Here is a 20,307-nt window from a genome sequence, read left to right as displayed (position 1 = left end):
TGGAAAGGTGGGTGGTCGCAGTAGGGTCATTCATCAACAAGCCCAGTACATAAGTACCACGGTGACCCCCAAATCTAGTGCCATGGTCCCCAAACTCCAATGTATCAGCGTTCCCTGGAAGGCTTGTTCAGTGGAGATTTCTGGGCCCCATCCCCAGAGTCTGATTCATTAAGTCTGGAGTGGAGCCTGAGAATTCCATGCTTCTGGTCCAAGAACCAATCTCGGCTAGTGAATGGGTTTCTAAATCTTGGTTCCCCAAACAAATAACTGGAGTGCTTGAGTTCATTTAAAGCCTTGATGTCTGGAACAGCCATCTCCAGATTATTACAGCTCTTGGGTAGCTGGTCCAGATGACTCAAGAATCCCAGGGCTGATCCTCCAGTTCCTTGTCCCTCTGTAGGCTTTCCCTGCACCCTGTTCCACTGCTCCCAAGTTGCCATATCACAGTTCAGCCACAGTCAGTGAGGGGACTTGTTGGGAGTGGCCCATGGTCCGAGATTTTAGCATAGCTGCCAGTGGCCCCAGCTCTTTGGGTGGAATGTGTATCTTGCTTAAGCTTAACATTGCAACTCCCTTCAGTAGTTCCATCTTAAAGTTTACCTGGGGCCACCCAGCCAGGTGTCCCAAGCCCAGAGCCCATCATGCCATAATCCTCATATTTCACTATCTCTAAGCATGGGTCAGGGCAAAGGAGCTGATTTCAATAGCTCTCCAGAGGTTAATATCGGTCAGCTGGTGTGTGCAGAGGGAGAATGGTGTGTAAATGGGATGCACATAGTGTATCAATTGAGCCTCAGTTGGACTTGGCACCTCTGAACCTGTTTCTTCACATAAGATAGGTTATAATCATGGCCACCTCCATGATTGGAGTTATGGGCCTTAATAAGGCCAAGTTCAGAAAGGGTCTGGTCCAGGGTTGGAGAATGAGAAACCAGCTATTTTTTTAGGCACTTGCTGGGCTAGGACAGCTCAGGTGCAAGTTGCCATGGTGAGACGATTGTCAATTAGCAAGCCGAGCCAGGCTGGCGCTCTGCTCAGGTGTTCAGGCCCCAGGGGCCTTGGCTGCCCTATTAAGCCATCTTGTATACAGTACTGCACCAAATGCCAGGCCAGGATGAAGCAAAATAAACGGCCTCGGCCTCAAAACCCCAAGAGAGGAGATGAACTAGCTCTTCAGGTGAGGGGCCCTTGGGTGTCCTGGCCTCCCTGTGGGCAGGCTAGCGGGGAGACCTTGTTGGGGCTGCCGGGGCAGTTCTCTGTGTTTTCTCAAGATGGGGGCCAGGTTTGGATAGCAGTGATCCCAGGTCTGGGGCCAAATGGAGAATGTAATGAAAATTCTGATCTTGGGGAAGTAGTTGGTTTGCACCACAAGTAGGCCTTTTCTGAAAAAGTCTTCCAGTTGCCTGCGGCTGTATCTGGGGTCTGGCATGTTGTATCACTTGGGCAGGTGACCCTTGGAATTTTTCATCTCTATAAAAGTGGGAATCATAAATCCTACCTACTTCCTAGGCCTGCTGTGAATGTTCAAGGCTGTGATCCGGGTAAATTGCTTTGCCTGGTGTCTGGCACGTAGTAAGCCCTCACATGTGATAACGAAACCCATTAATCAATGCAGTGTTAATGACGGTGCTGGTAGTGATGGTAACATCCAATATTAATGTATTAAAGTCTTAAAAAGGAAGGACAGGTAGTATTCACCTAGGTGTTTCAAAGGAGCTGGGCTCAGATGCTAACTATAGCAACAGCAGCATCTGGCATTGAAACTGTGTCCGTCACCCCCCTTCCCTCCATCATATTGGGGTCCCCGTGCTCCTTGTTAGGGAGAGTTGATGGGGGTGGCTTTGGCATCCGGCACTCAAGAGACCTGTGGAAGGGATCTTGCCTGGGGGTGCAGGGACTGACCTCTGGACAGTTTCTCCATGGCTGTTTGGTGGGGGATGAGCACTAGATAGAGAGGGTGCCCCACTCTACCTCAGTCCCTCTGGTTTTCCAGCCAACTGCTTCTTGAGGGATTCTCTGTTCCAGGCCTGTGTTTCATCCTTGATTCCTCTCTGCAGCCAGACTGGATGCCTCTCCTGGCTTCACCCCCTCCTTATTTGTGACGTTGGATGGGCTCCATAGCCACTCTGTGCCTCAGTTTATCCAGTGTAAAATGGAGATAATAACCTCATAAGGTTGACGTGTGGATCAAATGATTCAGTGTCTGTGAAGCACATGCAGAGTGCTTGCGGGTAGTGAGTGCGGAGTAAATGGCGGCTGCTTTATTGTTTGCTGTTAGAGAATCCTCCCAGCAACCCTGGAGTGAGGCAGTGATTATTGTGATCATAGGTAAGAGAACTGAGGCTCAGAAGTCTAACATACCCAAGGCCACACAGCCAGTGGCAAAGGAGGTGTAAGTTAGAATCTGTTCTGTGAATCCATTGGTCTCACCTGCATCTCTCTCTCTCTCTCTCTCTCTCTCTGTGTGTGTGTGTGTGTGTGTGTGTGTGTGTGTGTGTGTGTGTGTGTGTGTATGTTTGGATCCTGAAATTACCTGCTGGCCTTTGCAGCCTATGGTACAATTTACCTTTCTTGCTTCTTTCCCTTCTTACTTTTTTCCAGCTTACCTTCCCTCCCTCCATTCTGCCTTCTTTCCTTTCTTCCTTCTTTCTGTTTAACTTTATTACTGGAGTTGGGACTACTTACTCTGAGTCTTTGCATGTGCTGTTCTCTGCCTGGAACAGCCTTCTCCACTTTGCCAGACAGGTCCTCCAGTTCTCACCTCTTCCAGGAAGCCTCCTTTGCCTCCACTCTAGGCAGCATTAAGAGACATCCCCTAATCTCAGCCCTCCTTCCCTGTGGACAGATAGAAGAATCCATCTCAGCACAAAGCACTCTGTATTATCATTTCTTACTTTTGCAGTCCTCTCCTCCATGAGCTTGTGAGGTCCTCAAGGCAAATGAGACCTGACACCATTTTTTAGTTCAATAATCTTGTCATACATTTGGAAAACTCGGGTCTTGAAGTTATAGTGTTTTGGTTTTGTTTTCGGAGAGGAGACTCACGATATCTATCTGGGAAAATGAGATTACCTCATACTTTAAAACGGTAGCTTAAAGACGCATAGTAAAGTCTCCCAAATTTCACCTGCTGGATGGAAGTTCTTTTTTCTGTTTACCCTCTGGCCTTTCTCAGTCAAAGCTTAATCTGACCCAGACAACCTTGGCTAACCGCCTCAGGGAGGAGGGTGGAGCCTGAGGAGATCACGTGACCCTCGCTCTTTGGGGAGCTGTCTCCTGGGAGGGTAGATGAGTTTTATTTCAGAGGCCCTCGCTCAGAAACCTGTGATGTCCTGTGTCTCCAGAACCAGGTTCAAACTCTAGACTGGCACTTGAGGCTCTTCTTGACTTGGCTTTCATTCCCCACACCCATTCCTCCCCCACCCAAAATGGCTTTTAGGTACTGCTGAGAACAATCAGTTGACAGTAATTGAACGTTGACATTAATCGAAAGGGACTTCGAAATCACTAACATTTATTGAACACACACTATGTGCTAGGAGTGGTCTAAGAACATTACACACATCATTTGATTCTAACTCCTAGCAGAGTCAGGATTTGAATCCAGGCCTGCTGGCTTTGCTACTTATGAAATTCACTGAAACTGTTGGAAACTTAATGTCCTTGTGTATAAGATGATAACACATTATATTGCCCAAATCACTTATGAATATCTGTACTCAATTATCCAGACTTCGTATCAATTCACTATAGTGCTAATATTACTACTACTGCTGTAATCATATGGTTACAGGGCTCTTTGCTGCATCCTCTTGTTTGTCTATTCCTACCCTTACTCTTGTGCTGGGTTAACGTCTCATATTTTAGGACAACTATCAACTCTGAGAAGCCTTCCCATACTCCTCAGGTGAGGTCAGGTCTCATGCTGCACTCTTGGAGCGCTGCGTACCAGAGAGACTACCCAGCTGTATACTGGTGGTTAAAATATTGAAGTGCCTCCTGGCCAGTTGATAAATAGCTCCTACCCCAAGCTCCCCAACCTATTCTTCCCTGAACATCTCTCCAGGCCTCAGGGGAGGGAGAGACCCAGCCCAGAAGAGGCCTCCGGGACCCCACCTCTTGCAATGCAGGCGCCATCACTCCTGCCACAGCCTCCTCCTGCCTAACACTGTCTGGTTTGTAATTAAACAGTGATGTGTAATTAGTTATGTGCTTTGCCTTCCCTGCTGGACTGGAAACTTTAAGAGCTCAGAGGCTATGTCTGGTTCTTGGTCATCACCAAAATCCTAGGGCCTGATTGATCAGGGAAAATAAATATTTGTTGAACACAAGAATAAATGATATTTGGACAAGGAAACCAGCTAGAAACCTGGATCAGTCTTTGTGATGCTGGGCAGTTGACCTCTCTGACACTCAGTTTCCTCTTCTGTAAAGTGGGTGTAATTCGTTCTTTGAGCAAGTCTCTACTAAGAACCTCTGTATCAGGCTCTGGGACACGGTGGGAACAGGACTGAGAAAAGCCTTGCTTCCGTGGAACTAACGGAAAGGCAGACAATAAAGGCATAAACAAGATGATTATACTAAGAAAAAAACGGATGATGAGGTTGTAGGGTCATTCTAGATAGAATAGTCACAGAATGTGTCTCTGAGGTGACTTTTAAGTCCTTCCTCAAAGCCCATATTGATTTATTTTTTATCCAATAACTCATTTTTGTAGAAATTCATTGTAAAACCAATTTTTTTGGCTACTGGGGGTGTAGAATTTGTAACTGGATCCCGCCTTCTAGGCGGAGTCACACCGGCACGAGGAGGGATCTCATTGGTTGCGGCAGACCACGCGGCTGCATTGCCCCGGCAGCCGGCGCCCCGCCCCTTGGGCACTCCAGCCGTCGATCAAGTGTCGGGCTCCGCCCCCAGTGCGCGGCTTAGTCCCTCTCTATAAAAGGAGCCGGCGGGCGATGACGAGCCTTTACGTCGGCGCGTAACGGGGGGGTGCGTGTGAGGTCATCGCGCGGGCGGGCGGGCGGGGTCAGGCGGTTTGAACGAGACGAAGACGGAACCGGAGCCGGGTACGGGCAGCGGACGCGGTCCAGCCGAGAGCCGGTGAGCCGGCTAGCGGGCACGGGGCGGGCGGGCGGGCCTCGGGGCGGGTAGAGCCGGCGGGTTCTGCGAGCGGTGCTCGGGCCGCTGCCCTCAGCGGTGCCGTTCGGGCCGGGTGGGGGAAGGGCGGGGCCGTGACCCGGCGCGCGCGGGCCAAGCTGGGGGAAGCGCGCGGGCCAGGCTGGGGGGCGCGCGCTCTCCGTTCTGCTGGGGGGCGGGGCCTCGGGCCGGAAGTGGGGGCTGCTGCTCGGCGGCGTGGGGGCTTATGGGCTGCGGCCGAGGCGTGGATCCCGGACGGCGGAGGTAGGAGGTTCCGGGGTGGCTGTGCCGGGTAGGGGGCGTGTGTAGTTGAAGTGGGTCCTGCTGGGAGCTCTGAGGACCCCCACTGTAGGAGACGGTGCTGCCTGATTAAGAGTTCGGGTTTTGGATTCATACCTGTATTGAATTCCCTGCTGTGCGATCTTGGGCAGGTGTTTTAATCTCTCTGGGCCTCAGTTTTCTCATCCGTAAAACGAGGGACACAAAGATACTACATGCGGAAAGCTCTCGTCGTGGTACATAGCAAAAAAGCAAAAAGCAGGCCAGCTCACTGGACTTCCTCCTTTCTTCATCGGTATTTGTTGAGCGTCCACTAGGTGCTAGGCACTGTGCTAAGCGCTGGCTATACACCCAGGAGCAGGAGGGCAAAGACTTGCTTTCTGGGAGTCTACATTATGGTGGGAAGACAGGAAATGAGAAAATTAATACTTGGAAAAGATAATTTTATATGCTCACTGGGAAGATAATATAACAGGGTGACATGAACAGTGCTTTTTCAGTCCCTGCTTCACAGCTGACCTGGGGTGCTGCAGGGCAGAGCTTGGCTTCTCCTCCATTTTGGGAATGAGACTCCTGAGGCCCGTTGAAGGAAGGTACACCGGCCCTGCCATCCACCTCTGTAATGGGGTATCTCTAAGAGTAGTAATAATAGCTGTTTGCTAATTGGGCACTTGCTGTGTGCCAGGTGTTGTGTGGCATTATGTCATTTAATATTACACTGTCTCTAAGAGTTATTATCTTCAGTTTACAAATTAGGGGACTGAGGCTCTGGGAGATGATTTGCTTTATGGTGTCCAGCAAGTGGCTGAATCCACGTCTGTGACTTTCTTTTTTTTTTTTTTGCGGTACGCGGTCCTCTCACTGTTGTGGCCTCTCCCGTTGCGGAGCACAGGCTCCGGACGCGCAGGCTCAGCGGCCATGGCTCACGGGCCCAGCCGCTCCGCGGCATGTGGGATCTTCCCGGACCGGGGCGCGAACCCGTGTCCCCTGCATCGGCAGGCGGACTCTCAACCACTGCGCCACCAGGGAAGCCCGTCTGTGATTCTTGAGTCCAGGCCCTTAACCTCTGTATTATGCTGCCTCCCTGAGGATCAGATCTAGAGGGCATGTTTTATCCAATGTGCCCTTTGCGGTGGTGTGTCAAAGTGTGTAGTGGTTTCTGGCACATAAGGAAGCTTAGGACATGCTGTGCTTTCACTCAGATTCTCATTTAATCCTCACCACCACCTTGTGAAGATATTGTTCATCTTTTACAGGTGAGCTCTTTGTGATCCGGAAAGGTGAAGTATTTACTTAGGGTCACATTGCTTTTTTTCTGGTGGCACCTTCCTCCCCCTCTTTCCATAGGGCTCAGTATGGTGCCTTGAAAGTAATAGGTGCTCATCAGCCATCAATGAATCAAAGTGGGTTTGGGGGCCTGCTAGGAGACCTGCTGAAGGAGAAGAGATACCTGGAGAGGCAAGGGGGAGCTTTTTTCAAGGCACTTGAAACATGGATCAAGGAGCCTTTTAAGGGGGTGAGGTTTGCGTGATGGTCATGGGGTCTTCCATTGAGGCCAAGCAGTGGGATCCTTGTAGAGGAAGAGTGAGCTGTCACGAGCTGTAGCTGAGGCTCTGAGAATTGGGCTCTGTTTTGATTGCCTGGAAGAGCCAATTAAGTAGTTGAGTTAGTGGATGTTTACTGCACATCTACAGGGTGCCTAACCCCAGTGGGGTTAGTGGCTGCAGAGTTTGCAGAGCACATGGGGCCAGGTATTAATGTACTGCTAATGAAAGAGTTTTGAATTATATGATGATGAAAGGCCATTAATGTTTTCTGAGCTGGGGTGTGGTCAGGAGACACACGTGGCTTAACCAGCTGCTTACACTTTATGGCAGCGTGACACACACATTACCCGATGTATATATATATGAATGTCACCAAAATAGATTACAAGTGCTCAGCCTGGGATGTGTCTCACCTTGGTACCTGATAATAGCATTTTGCGCACAGTATGCATTTCATTTATTCATTCATTTGGGGATTTTAAACAGAGGAGACCCTTGGTCTGATTTTTGATCCAGAAGATTCTCCCTCACTGCTGTGTAAAAACAGTTTGAGTTAGAGACTAATTTGATGGCTGTTGTGGTGGATGGAGATGAGAGATGGTGGTGGCAAGTCTCAGGCACTGTTTTTGGCGCTGGAGATAGGAGGATGAGTGAGACAAGGTCCCTCCCCGCCCTGGCGCTTGTTTGTTTAATACGAAATAATTTTTTGTGCATTATCTCATTTAAACCTCACCTCACCCTTTTCAGATAGGTAGCATTAACTCACAAGATAACTGAGGTGTATTGAAGTTAAGTAACTTGCCCAAGGTTATACAACTAACGAGTGACAGCCTCACGTTCAAACCCAGGCTTCAGATACTCAGCTCTTGGTATGGAGCAAATTGCCTACTGGTCCAGATCTCATCCGGGAGTGATTCAGAAATGAAGAGGTAATGACAGTTGCAGAGGTTTGAATGAAGTGCTGTGGGATTAATTTCCCAGTGGAGTTAGGAACTAAATTGTATTGGCTCCTTGTATAACGTGGTTTTCTCATTTGAGTTTAAGTAATAGTGTTGATAGTTTGCTTTCTGAAAAGAGTTTACACAGACACATTTTTCTCTCTCCTGCCAGCCTGAAAACAGGTAGCATTTACTGAGCCCGTTGTGTGCAAGTCAGTGTGCCGAGTGCTGCGGGGAATGTGGGATGTGAGGGCACAGACCTGCCAAGTCATTTATCTCTCTAGACCGCAGTCACCTCTGTTCATAAAAAGGGGATTGGATGGGAGATCTTCATCTTCTGGCTCTCACATTCTGTAGCTGTGTGACTCGTGAGGCGTGCAGGAGACACGTGGAAGTCTAGCTAGTTGCTAGGTGAAGGAATGAAGGGCCACAAGAGAGCATGGCGGCCCATGATGGTTCCAGATTTGCTCTGAGTTTTTTTCCTCCTGTTGGTCATATTGATGTCACATGAAATGAGGAAAATTTAAATGTCAAGATCATCTTGAAATTTAATATTTCATAGTCATGTGTCCTCATGGTAATTGCCCAGGGATTTCATTTAGATCTGGATACACCTCCCCTTATCTCATATTGCTTGAGTCTTCCCTTCCCACTGTCTGTTCTCCACCAGCTGTCAGGGTGATCTTTTTCTTTTTTTTTCTTTTTCTTTTCTTTTTTTTTTTTTTTTTTAGCCACACCGTGCCAGCGGGATCTTAGTTCCCCGACCAGGGATCGAACCCGTACCCTTGGCAGTGGAAGCATGGCGTCATAACCACTGGTCTGCCAGGGAAGTCCCAGGGTAATTTTTTCAAACTTAAACGAGAGTGTGATTCTACCCCACTTAAATCCCCACAATGGATTCCTTAACAGTTAAAGAATAAAATCTAAACTCCTCAGCACAGCCTGCAGTCCTAACAGGATCTGGCTTCTTCACTTCTTCTCCCACTTCTGTTCCTGCTATCCCTCTACTCACTGGCCTGTAGGCACCCTTCTTCCACATCTTCGCGGGGCTGCCTCCTTCTCATTCTTAAGCTCAAACATCAACTCCGAGAGGCTTTCCCTGACCACATTCCCCTCCACATTCATTATGTAAATGGTTGCCTGAAATGACATTTGTGTATGTGGTCAGTGTCAGACTTATACTAGAAAGTGAGCTTCCTGTGGACAGGCAACTTGTCTTTCCTGCATATCTGTTTCCCCTAGAACAGTGCTTGGTAAACATTTTCAGTTAATGTGTTTCTCTGTGCTTGTTGTTTTGAATTGGAAAGCCTGGCAGAAAGGTGAGGGGCAGATTTTCTAGGGGCGGGGAAAGAATGTGGATGATGGGGCCGGGCAGACTTGGCTGCCACTTCCTAGGGCTTCTGTGCTGCACCTTTTTCCTTATCTGTAAAATGAGGAGAATAAAGTGAGCCTTGCAGTGAGTTGTTGGGTTAAGTGACAAGTGTCTGCTAAGCTCCTGGTGCTTAGTAGGCCCTCAGATGCCCTGTCTTCAGGAGGCTCAGCAGAGAATTGGTACTAAGGTCTCTTCACTGTGAGGTCATTGCCAACACCTTGTAGTACTTACGTTATTGAAAAGGTAATTTACTTTTTTGATTATAAAAGTGGACATGGTCTTTAAAGAAAATTTGGAAAACTTTATAGTGGAAACTAAAGAGAAATTAATACAAAAGCCCACCATCTGAAGAAAACTGGTGTAAACATTTTGATATGTTAGTGGACAAACTTGGATTGACGTTTTCTAAGCAGAGAACATTTTTGCTTGTGCATCAGCCTCCCTTCATAAAACAATCATTCCTTTACTTAGTGTCTTTTGTAGCTTAAAATTTTATGCCAATCACATTAAAACGGGGCCTGAATTTTAGGCTGGCTGGTGTTGGGTATTTCATTTCAGGTCATGTTTATTCATGGAAATCCAGGCTTGTGGCTGGAATCCTAGTGTCTCTGGTTTGGCCTGTTGGGGAAGAAGGTGAGGCTTATAAATTGAGTGTCCCCACAGGTCTGCCCTGGTGACTCCAGGAAATGCTTGCTCCTTCTTGCTGCCCAATAACACGAGTCCTTCTCTTTTCCTCACATGTGTAGAAGATGGCAGTGAATGTGTACTCAACGTCGGTCACCAGTGATAACCTCAGTCGACATGACATGCTGGCCTGGATCAATGAGTCTCTGCAGTTGAATCTGACAAAGATTGAACAGTTGTGCTCAGGTAAGAGAAATCAGTAGGCCCCTTTTCCAGGAAAGTCTGCGGGTCCTTCAGGGATGCACAGGCCCGTATCTGATTGCAAAAGGTGCAGGTTCAGGTTCTGTGTTGGGGCTGCCCGGTTTCTTTCAGCTCTGCCCTGATTCCACTTCTGAGAGGAACTGTGCTTAAAAAGAGCGTGCTCTGTTCTGGCCTGTGTGTCTACCGTCTCCTGCTGTAGAGGCTCCATTCTGAGGCCTGCAGCTTAGTCCCAGCTTCTCCATCTGCACTGTTGTGCATCCAATTTGAAGTGACTTATTTAAGGACAATAATTATAATTGTTCTAGTTCTATATTAGTTTATCAGTGGTGTTTCTTTTTTTATTTATTTATTATTTATTTTTGGTTGCATTGGGTCTTTGTTGCTGCGTGTGGGCTTTTCTCTAGTTGTGGCGAGTGGGGGCTACTCTTTGTTGTGGTGCGTGGGCTTCTCATTGCAGTGGCTTCTGTTGTTGCAGAGCACGGGGTCTAGGCGTGCAGGCTTCAGTAATTGTGGCATGTGGGCTCAGTAGTTGTGGCTCACGGGCTCTAGAGCACAGGCTCAGTAGTTGTGGTGCATGGGCTTAGTTGCTCCACTGCATGTGGGATCTTCCCGGACCAGGGCTCGAACCCATGTCCCCTGCATTGGCAGGCAGGTTCTTAACCACTGTGCCACCAGGGAAGCCCTCAGTGGCGTTTCTTATTCCCAAGTAGCACAAGCCCAAACTCAGGCAAGTTTGCCATTTCAGCCACAACTTTATTGACCTACTGTTTACTAAGAATCTGGCAGAGAGGTAATGATTTAAAACAAGAACAAAAACATGTTCTGTTTCTGTCTATACTAATTGTATAACCTTTAGAAAACTAGAGAGAAGAAAATAAAAAATGCCGGTGGTTTCATTTTGAGAAAGCCACTGATTGGGTGTTTTCTGTGCACATATATATTTGTATATATTCCAGCTTTTTTTCACTTAACATTAAATTGTGGATATTCTCTAGTTTCTTTCACTGTCTTGGAAATAATTACGTTTAATGGCTGTATACTATTTCTTTCTGTAGATATGGTGGAGTTGTTTAATATCTTCCCAATTTTTGGACATTTAGGTTATTTCCAACTTTTCTTTCTTTTTTCTTTTTTTATAAAATAAATATTTATTTAGTTTTGGCTGAGTTGGGTCTTAGTTGCAGCATGCAGCATTTTTTTTAATTAAGTTTTGTAAACTTTCAGATGATTGTAGAAGTGTACAGGCATACCTCGTTTTTTTGTTGTTTCTGTTTTGGTTTTTTCTTAAATTTATTTACATTTATTTATTTAGCTGCGTCGAGTCTTAGTTGCAGCATGTGGGCTCTTTGCGACACACAGGCTTCTCTAGTTGCGGCGCATGGGCTTAGTTGCCCAGCGGCATGTGGGATCTTAGTTCCCTGACCAGGGATCGAACCCGTGTCCCCTGCATTGGAAGGTGGATTCTTTTTGATTTTTTTGGCTGCGTTGGGTCTTCACTGCTGCATGTGTGCTTTCACTAGTTGCGTCTAGCCGGTGCTACTCTTTGTTGCGGTGCGCGGGCTTCTTATTTTGGTGGCTTCTCTTGTTGCAGAGCACAGGCTCTAGGCGCACAGGCTTCAGTAGTTGTGGCATGCGGTCTCAGTAGTTGTGGCACACGGGCTTAGTTGCTCTGCAGCATGTGAGATCTTCCTGGACCAGAGGTCGAACCTGTGTCATTGGCAGGTGGATTCTTTTTTTTTTTTCTCTCTTACATAAGTTTTTTTTTTTTTTTTTCTTGCGGTACGCAGGCCTCTCACTGTTGTGGCCTCTCCCGTTGCAGAGCACAGGCTCCGGACACGCAGGCTCAGCGGCCATGGCTCACGGGCCTAGCCGCTCCGTGACATGTAGGATCTTCCTGGACCGGAGCACGAACCCGTGTCCCCTGCATCGGCAGGCGGACTCTCAACCACTGCGCCACCAGGGAAGCCCTGGCAGGTGGAATCTTAACCATTACACCACCAGAGAAGTCCCTGGAAGGCGGATTCTTAACCACTGGACCACCGGGGAAGTGCCCAGGGATCTTTAGTTGTGGCATGCGAACTCTTAGTTGTGGCATGTGGGATTTCGTTCCCTGACCAGGGCTCGAACCTGGGACCCCTGCATTGGGAGCGTGGAGTCTTAGCCACTGGACCACCAGGGAAATCCCTCCCCTGTGAGATTTAATCTCAGTTTTATAGATAGTCAGAGAGGCTAGATGTGAAGTTGTACAGTGAGACAGGGTTGCCCAGGAGTCATGCTTATTAAACGTCAGTTGCTTTGTTAGTCTTAGGCACTGGCTGTTAGTCTTAGATCCGTGCTGCTTTCCCCCTGCTTTCTGTTAATTTCCTCAGTTTCACTGCCACATCCCCATTTGTTGGAGGCTTTTAAAGCACTTGTTTGCCTGGTGATTAATGGGGGGGATGAGGTCATCTTAGTTTTCTTTGGAGCCAGCTTTTTCACCAGCAGTTTCTCCCTAAAAATTACCTCTTTCTATTATAAATATACTCCAAGATGTATTTCACTTAGTTAATTCAAAAATGAGATCTCTTTTCACATGTAGATAAGTTGTATATGTGCGGATCTGGCTCCAGATTTGTCTCATTCAGACAGGGAGCTGTCATGAGTAGTCAGGACTTGGCATGAAGAGACTTCAGTCTGCACTGAGCCATGTGACTTTGGACGAGCCCCATAACTTTAAAAAAAAAATTATTTTATTCTTACTTATTTATTTTTATTTCTTGGCTCCTCCGTGCAGCATGTGGAATCTTAATTCCCCAACCAGAGATTAAACCCACACCCCCTGCATTGGAAGCACGGAGTCTTAACCACTGGACCACCAGGGAAGTCCCAAGTCCCATAATGTTCTGGTTCCTCATCTATAAACTGGGGTAGTAGGATCTGGTTCACCTTTTGCGCTGTTGTGAGGCTCACCTGTAAAAATAGCTCTCAGATACTGATTCTGCACCAGACCCTTGAGGTGAACCTCGATCTCTCAAGGGGCAGGACACATTCTCGTTTTACACAGGAGGAGACTGCGCGGGGCACAGCTTAGACGTTATAGAGCCTGATTTTGAACCCGGGATCTTTCTGACCACACAGCCTATACTCTTTCTGCTGTATACATGCTGTGTCTTTTAAAAGAAGCATTTGGAGGAGAGTTGAACAAATGTAAATTACATATTATCATTTATAGTGATATTGTCTCATTAAAAATCTGTGAAGAGTTTCAACTTTGCCTGCTGCCTGCCATTTTTCTTATCCTAGATAAAGGGCTTTTCCCCAGTAGAACGTGCAGAATACTTCTTTTTTTTTCTTTGAAAATTTATTTATTTATTTATTTTTGGCTGCGTCGGGTTTTCATTGCTGCGCTCAGCCTTTCTTGTTGCAGCGAGTGGGAGCTACTCTTCATTGCGTTGAGTGGACTTCTCATTGTAGTGGCTTCTCTTGTTGTGGAGCACGGGCTCTAGGCTTGCGGGCTTCAGTAGTTGTGGCACGTGGGCTCAGTAGTTGTGGCTCATGGGCTCTAGAGCACAGGCTCAGTAGTTGTGGTGCACGGGCTTAGTTGCTCTGTGGCATGTGGGTTCTTCCCAGACCAGGGCTCGAACCCGTGTCCCCTGCATTGGCAGGTGGATTCTTAACCACCAGGGAAGTCCCAGTGCAGAATACTTATGCACGTGATTTATAAACAAACTTCTGTTCACAGCTAGTTCACCTCTTGAAAGCCGTGTGGAACTTTTCTCAGAGTATGTAGAAGGTTGTGTTGTGTTTCACATTGACGTGTAGGAAATGGGGTCTCAGCTTCCAGTATGAGACCAAACAGGATGAGCCGCAGACACCGTGTCCCTGAAAAAGGTCTGCTGCCTGGGGATTGGAGTCAGAGAGAAAGTGAGGCTCCTCAGATTCTCGTGTTTACTGAGGCCCGAGGAGAATCCGAGTGACGTTTAACACTGGAGCCTGGTCCCTCCTGATCTTACTTCTGATGAGCAGGGGGTCATGCAGATCAGAATTCTCTACCAAGCCCAAGCTTTGAAAGGTAGGAATAGGTTTTTCCCTTGAGAGGGCAAAGCTCTGAGGTCGTACACTACTCATGTGCTGGCTGCCTGTGAAATGGCTGGGTTTTATCAGCATTGTGGGCTCCCTGCCTCCAACAGTGAAGTGAGCCATTGCTTAGCCTTGTAGTGAGATAAGGTGAGGATGACTTTCAGTGATAGAGTGGCCGCTTGTTTCAGGATTCATTACATTCCGTAGTCTCTCTGTTTTGGAGAGTTAGTCAAGTATTTTGAAAAGATAGTCATCAAGGGAAAAACCCCGATCACAGAGAAAGATTCTGATGGGATCGCTTGTGTCAGAAGGGGGATGCTGAAAAAAAAAGGGAGTTCCTTGGTGGCCTAGTGGTTAGGATTTTAGGCTTTCACTGCCGTGGCCTGGGTTCAATCCCTGGTTGGGGAGCTGAGATCCTGCAAGCCAGGCAGTGTGGCCCAAAAGAAGGGATGGGGGTGGGGGTGCCATTTGCTTTCCATTCCTCTCTTCCTTCGATTCCAGTTCACGATCAGGCCCCTCTGCGCTTTTCCAAGGGCTCAGCGTGGTGCTCTGAACATGTCAGGTGGCCCTCACTGAATGTTCTTGGATCCCCCTTCCTTGCCTTCTCCCCTCCATCCTGACCTCCTTCACAGTTCTGTGCTGTACAGAGTAGAAGAGCTGTTTGGATGCTCCCAGGCAAAAGCTAGGTTTCCTTTTTTCTTAGCTCATTGTGGGGCCCTGCCAGCCCTCAAGTTGATATAAAATAGCTTGTCAGTCTTGCTCCCAGAGCTGCTCTGAGAGTGAGACCAAGAGCCTGACCAGGCCTCACCCATTTTGTTTTCTGCTCAAGTTGGGCTCCCTTTTCCAGACACTCCATTTTGGGCCATAATTCCACCATTCTTCTAGTGTCGCAGGCCTGAGAATCATCTTTTTAGGCTAACTCACAAAATTCTCTGTGTCTCCTGCAGGGTCTTTTGCTGTAACCCCTTCTCAGTTTGCAGGCTGCTGCCATAGTGGCCTCCTAACAGGGCCCTACGTTCCCTGCAGGCTCCCCTCCCCCACTCTTCTTTTACTGTATCAGATAGTCTGCAGCCTTTCAAAGAGACCATTTTTTATTGTCACTTCTCTGCTCAAGGAAGTACCTCTTTAAATTATTTTGCCTAATTCTTCAAGTACCTCTTGGTGTTAATTAAAGCAAGAGACAAGAAACTTATTTTCTTCTGATTATAAGTAATGAGGTCTTCTTCATAGAAACATTAAGAAGAAAACCATAATCTGCTGTATTGTCACAAGTGATAGTTATTGTTATCTTTTAGCTGCATTTTTCCCCCTAATTATGGTTTAATTTATTGAACTCTTACTATAGGCCAGGCACTTTCTAAAGTGCTTTACCTATATAACCTCGGTGTGGGGGGTGGGGGGGAGGTAAGGACTGTCATCACCATTTTATAGATGGAGAAACTGAGACAGAGAAGTTAAACAGCTTGCCCAAGGTTACTCATTTTAGCTGTACGTTCAGTATTTTCTATAATTTTAAAACATAATTGACATACTTTTTGAATAACTGAAAGTCTCAAATGGTTTACAATTCAAAAGGAACAAAAAGATAAACAGCAAAAAGTCTCCCTGTGAAAAGTAAGCCCATCTACTAGCCACCCAGTTCCCCAACCCTGAAGTAACCAGTGTTATCAGCTGGGTGGCCTCCAGAGAGAGTGTATACAAGCAGAAACATCCATCTGTCTGTGTTTTGTGTGTGTGTTCTCTTCCCCCCTTTTACACAAGTGGTAGTGTTTAATTGCACTGAACACTCTGGAGAGTGTTCCATATGCATGTAGCAGGTGCCACTTTCCTTTCTTTTATGGCTGTGTAGTGCCATAATTTCCTTGGATCAGTCCCCTATTAATGGACATTTAGTTTGTTTCCAGTCTATTGCTATTACAGACTGTTGCAGTAAGTAACAAATACAAGCACACAATGTTGTATGGTTTTGTTTCTTTTAAAATTAAAATAGGATTATGTTTCACTTGTTAAAATGTCTCGAGGCCGACATTTTTTTTTTTTTTTTGCTGTACGTGGGCCTCTCACTGCTATGGCCTCTCCTGTTGCGGAGCACAGGCTCCGGACACGCAGGCTCAGTGTCCATGGCTCACGGGCCCAGCCGCTCCGCAGCATGTGGGATCCTCCTGGACCGGAGCACGAACCCGCGTCCCCTGCAATGGCAGGCAGACTCCCAAACACTGCGCCACCAGGGAAGCCCGAGGTCGACTTTTAATGTCTGCATTAATGACTCCTCACAGCCTTCTATTTCCAAATTTTATTCATCCTTTAAGATGACTTAAGCCTCACCTACTTCCAAAAGCCTGAACACTTTTACATTTAATAGAGTGTTTCCTTTGTGTAAAACTTTGAGGACTCTTAATCTAGAGTTTTCTGATAGGAAGGCATTTATCCTTTTTTTTTTTTTTTTTTGGCCGTGACGGAGCATGTGGGATCTTAATTCCCTGACCAGGGATCGAACCCATGCCCCCTGCACTGGAAGTGCAGAGTCCTAACCTCTGGACCGCCAGGGAAGTCCTGAAAGGCATCTATCCTGTGTAGAATATTGACTTCAGCTTTCATCTAATTCTCCAAGGGACCCTTGACCCAAAAGGGTTGAGAGCCAGTGCACTTGAGATATTGCAAGCTTTTGGAGAAGGGGCTGCATTGTGCCCTTGTGTGTTCTGTGCTTGTAGCACAGATCCTGGCAGAATAGGGCTGCAGTCAGCGGAGACTTGGTGGTTGGTGCCATGACACAGCTGGTCCAACGCTAAGTCTGTCTGCATTTTCCAGCCACAGATTTGACATAGACCTGTTCTCCTGCCCCAGATCATTGGGACAGCAGCCATGTAAGAGGGGTCCTCTTCTTTTTTTCTTTTTTTTAAATTTATTTATTTTTGGCTGCATTGGGTCGTTGTTGCTGTATGTGGGCTTTCTCTAGTTGTGGCGAGCGGGGGCTACTTTTCGTTGAGGTGGATGAGCTTCTCATTGCAGTGGCTTCTCTTATTGCGGAGCACAGGCTCTAGGCGTGCAGGCTTCAGTAGTTGTGGCATGCGGGCTTCAGTAGTTGTGGCTCGCGGGCTCTAGAGCATAGGCTCAGTAGTTGTGGTGCACGGGCTTAGTTGCTCCGAGGCATGTGGGATCTTCCCGGACCAGGGATTGAACCCACGTCCCCTGCATTGGCAGGTGGATTCCCAAGCACTGCACCACCAAGGAAGACCTGAGGGGTCCCCTTCTTACCCTGCTTATGTTGCCAGCCTTTGTTATTAAGGCAGAGACTGGAAGGAGAGCCCCTTTTAACCTCTTCTGAAACAAGCTGAGACATCTACAGGCCAGGAGTTTTGAGCCCTTTTGTAAAAAAGCAGCTGACAGACTTCTTTGTAAAAAACATTTACCTTCTTTTTTTGTGTTTGATTATAAAATAATTCATTGTAGTACATAATTAATATTTTAAAAATAGAATGTATTCAGTACCAGTCCCCAGAGATGGCCACTGTTCAATCATTTTTGATCTAAAAGCAATAACTTTGTATGGTTTAATGTAATACATTGTGTTTTTTATTTTTTAATATTTATTTATTTAATTTATTTATTTTTGGCTGCATCAGGTCTTAGTTGTGGCACGCAGGATCTTCGTTGAGACATGCGGCATCTTTCCTTGCATTGCGTGGGCGTCTCTCTAGTTGTGGCATGTGGGTTTTCTCTCTCTAGTTGTGGCACACGGGCTCTCTCGTTGAGGCACGCAAGCTTAGTAGTTGTGGCTAATGGGCTTAGTTGCCCCGTGGCATGTGGGATCTTAGTTCCCTGAGCAGGGATTGAACCCACGTCCCCTGCATTGGAAGGTGGATTCTTTACCATTGGACCACCAGGGAAGTCTCCACATTGTGTTTTCTTCTAGTCTTTTTTTTCCTATGCATATATATTAAGGTGGATATTTTTACATATATGAAGACATTTTATAGATATGTTTTTGTATCTTGCTTTTTCTTGTAATATTAAATCTTGAGCTTTTTCCCCCACAATTGAAAAAAAAAATGTGCTTTGAATGCTTGCATAATATTCTCTTAGGTGAAGGTGTGCAGATTACATAATTGATTGCTCCTATTTTTGGACATATAGGTTGCTTCCATTTTTTACTCTTGTAAATAAAGTTACACAAGTTTCATGTGTAAATCTTTGCTGTATTTTTTTTAAATTGGTATTACTTTATTAAATTCACTTTTTTTTTTTTTTTTTGCTGCACTGGTGGCTTGTGGGATCTTAGTTCCCTGACCAGGGATTGAACCCAGGCCCTCGGCAGTGAAAGTGCAGAGTCCTAACCACTGGACTGCCAGGCTATATTTTCTTAAAAATTCATTTCCTTAGGTTGGCTCCCGATGTGTTTATCAGCTGTTTACATTTTTTTGTGTGAATTGTCCAGTTGATTTGTCTATTTTTAGTGGGGTCTCAGCGTTTTTCTTTGTTAAATCTTTTTCAGTCAGAGTGTAGCAGCATGGTATACCTCTTTCTTCCCTGATTCGGGAAATGCTTCTTTATTCCAGGGTAAGGTGTCCTAATATGGTGGATAATGACATGGAAAAGAGCAATGGACCAGAAGTCAGGATACCTGGGGTCTGGTTCTAAGCTTGGTCTCTTGCCTCTGTAGTCTTTGGCCACAGTTTTTGGTCCTCAGTTTTTACATTTATAATGGCTATAAGGATTCTTCTATCACTAAAATAAAAACAACATTCTTCAAGCAGGTTTTTTCTGAGAAGCAGATGACTGCCGTTTTGAATGGAAAGTCCCACGAATGGCCTGAGAATTTAGTAAATGCACATTATTTTGCTGGTTCAGAAAGAATATCTTTCATGTGTAAAGCAGTGCTGTGGGTATAGATGCTTAATAGATTATCTTCTGTGTGTGTGTAAGTTGATTTGTATGCATCAGGATCCGAACCAGATCTGTATATTGCAATTGGTAAATTATGACTTTTAAATCTCCTTTATTTTTTTAAAATTTATTTATTTATTTTACTTATTCATTTTTGGCTGCGTAGAGTCTTCGTTGCTCTGAGCAGGCTTTAGCTAGTTGCGGCTAGCAGGGGCTACTCTTCGTTGCGGTGCGCGGGCTTCTCACTGCGGTGGCTTCTCTTGTTGCGGAGCACGGGCTCTAGGTGCGCGGGCTTCAGTAGTTGTGGTGCCTGGGCTTCAGTAATTGTGGCTCGTGGGCTCTAGAGTGCAGGCTCAGTAGTTGTGGTGCGTGGGCTTAGTTGCTCTTGCGGCATGTGGGATCTTTCTGGACCAGGGATCGAACCCATGTCCTCTGCATTGGCAGGCGGACTCCCAACCACTGCGCCACCAGGGAAGCCCAGTGCCTCCATTTTAAGAAGCATAAATATTGCTAATTCATTGCCTGGTACGTAATTCCCACAGTATATTTCTGTTGGATGAGTAAATAGCCACCTCAAGAATCAGGCTTTCACTTTCTGGTGCTCTTTTCTACTAAGCATGTCACTCTGGTCATTGAAATGCTTCTGCTTTCTTTGTATCTTTCCAAAAATAATGATAATGACACTGTTTATGCCAGATCTGGCAGAGAACCAATTTGGCCTGATGTAAAATAAGTTGAATATGCATATTAAGATGGCCTCGTTCTGCAGAACACCTATTGCTTAGTCGCTGGATTTCTTGCCTCCTTTCCTGAAAGGGCAGTAAGTGCACATGAAGCCTGCCCTGTATTAGGAGAGTGTATTTTGGTAGGCATTAGAGAAGTAACATTCCTGGAAATATTAAGTGCCAAGAAAACACTTTTGGGGGTGGTGATGGATAAAAATGGGCAAGTGGAGGAAAAATCGGGGAGCAAATGAGATGAAATATATGCAATAATTTCTTATAGTGGCCTTTAAAATTGAAAAAATTTAAGTGGAGGAACACAAAAATGTCTTCTATTCACCTTTGTTTATAAAATAATAGGTAAGTTTATTTAGAGATGTAAAAAGCTCAGGGAGGCAAACATCTTAGAAAAAACTTTTTTTTTAAACCTGTGTCAGAGGATGGATCTTTGAAATACAGGGGAAATCCCTCCTCCCGCTGAC

At 46.3% G+C, this 20,307-nt stretch overlaps 1 protein-coding gene across 3 annotated transcripts in view; it reads left to right on the top strand.

Moving 5' to 3' along the window:
* Nucleotides 1-20,307, top strand: part of MAPRE1 (microtubule associated protein RP/EB family member 1) — a 44,428-nt gene that overhangs the window by 3,867 nt on the left and 20,254 nt on the right. The window contains exons 1-2 of one of the 3 annotated variants that reach the window (XM_079943999.1): nt 4,990-5,103; nt 10,022-10,145. In XM_079943999.1, coding sequence (XP_079800125.1) covers nt 10,025-10,145 — 121 coding nt within the window. In that variant the 5' untranslated portion in view covers nt 4,990-5,103; nt 10,022-10,024. Of the gene's footprint in view, nt 1-4,989; nt 5,104-10,021; nt 10,146-20,307 lie in introns of those variants that run through there. The other 2 variants (XM_079944001.1, XM_079944000.1) reach the window with 2 other exon arrangements.

Source organism: Stenella coeruleoalba, assembly GCF_951394435.1.
Source record: "Stenella coeruleoalba genome assembly, chromosome: 15".
Lineage (NCBI taxonomy): Eukaryota > Metazoa > Chordata > Mammalia > Artiodactyla > Delphinidae > Stenella > Stenella coeruleoalba.
Note: the sequence above shows the minus strand (reverse complement) of the source record. Positions and strands in the feature narration are given on the sequence as shown.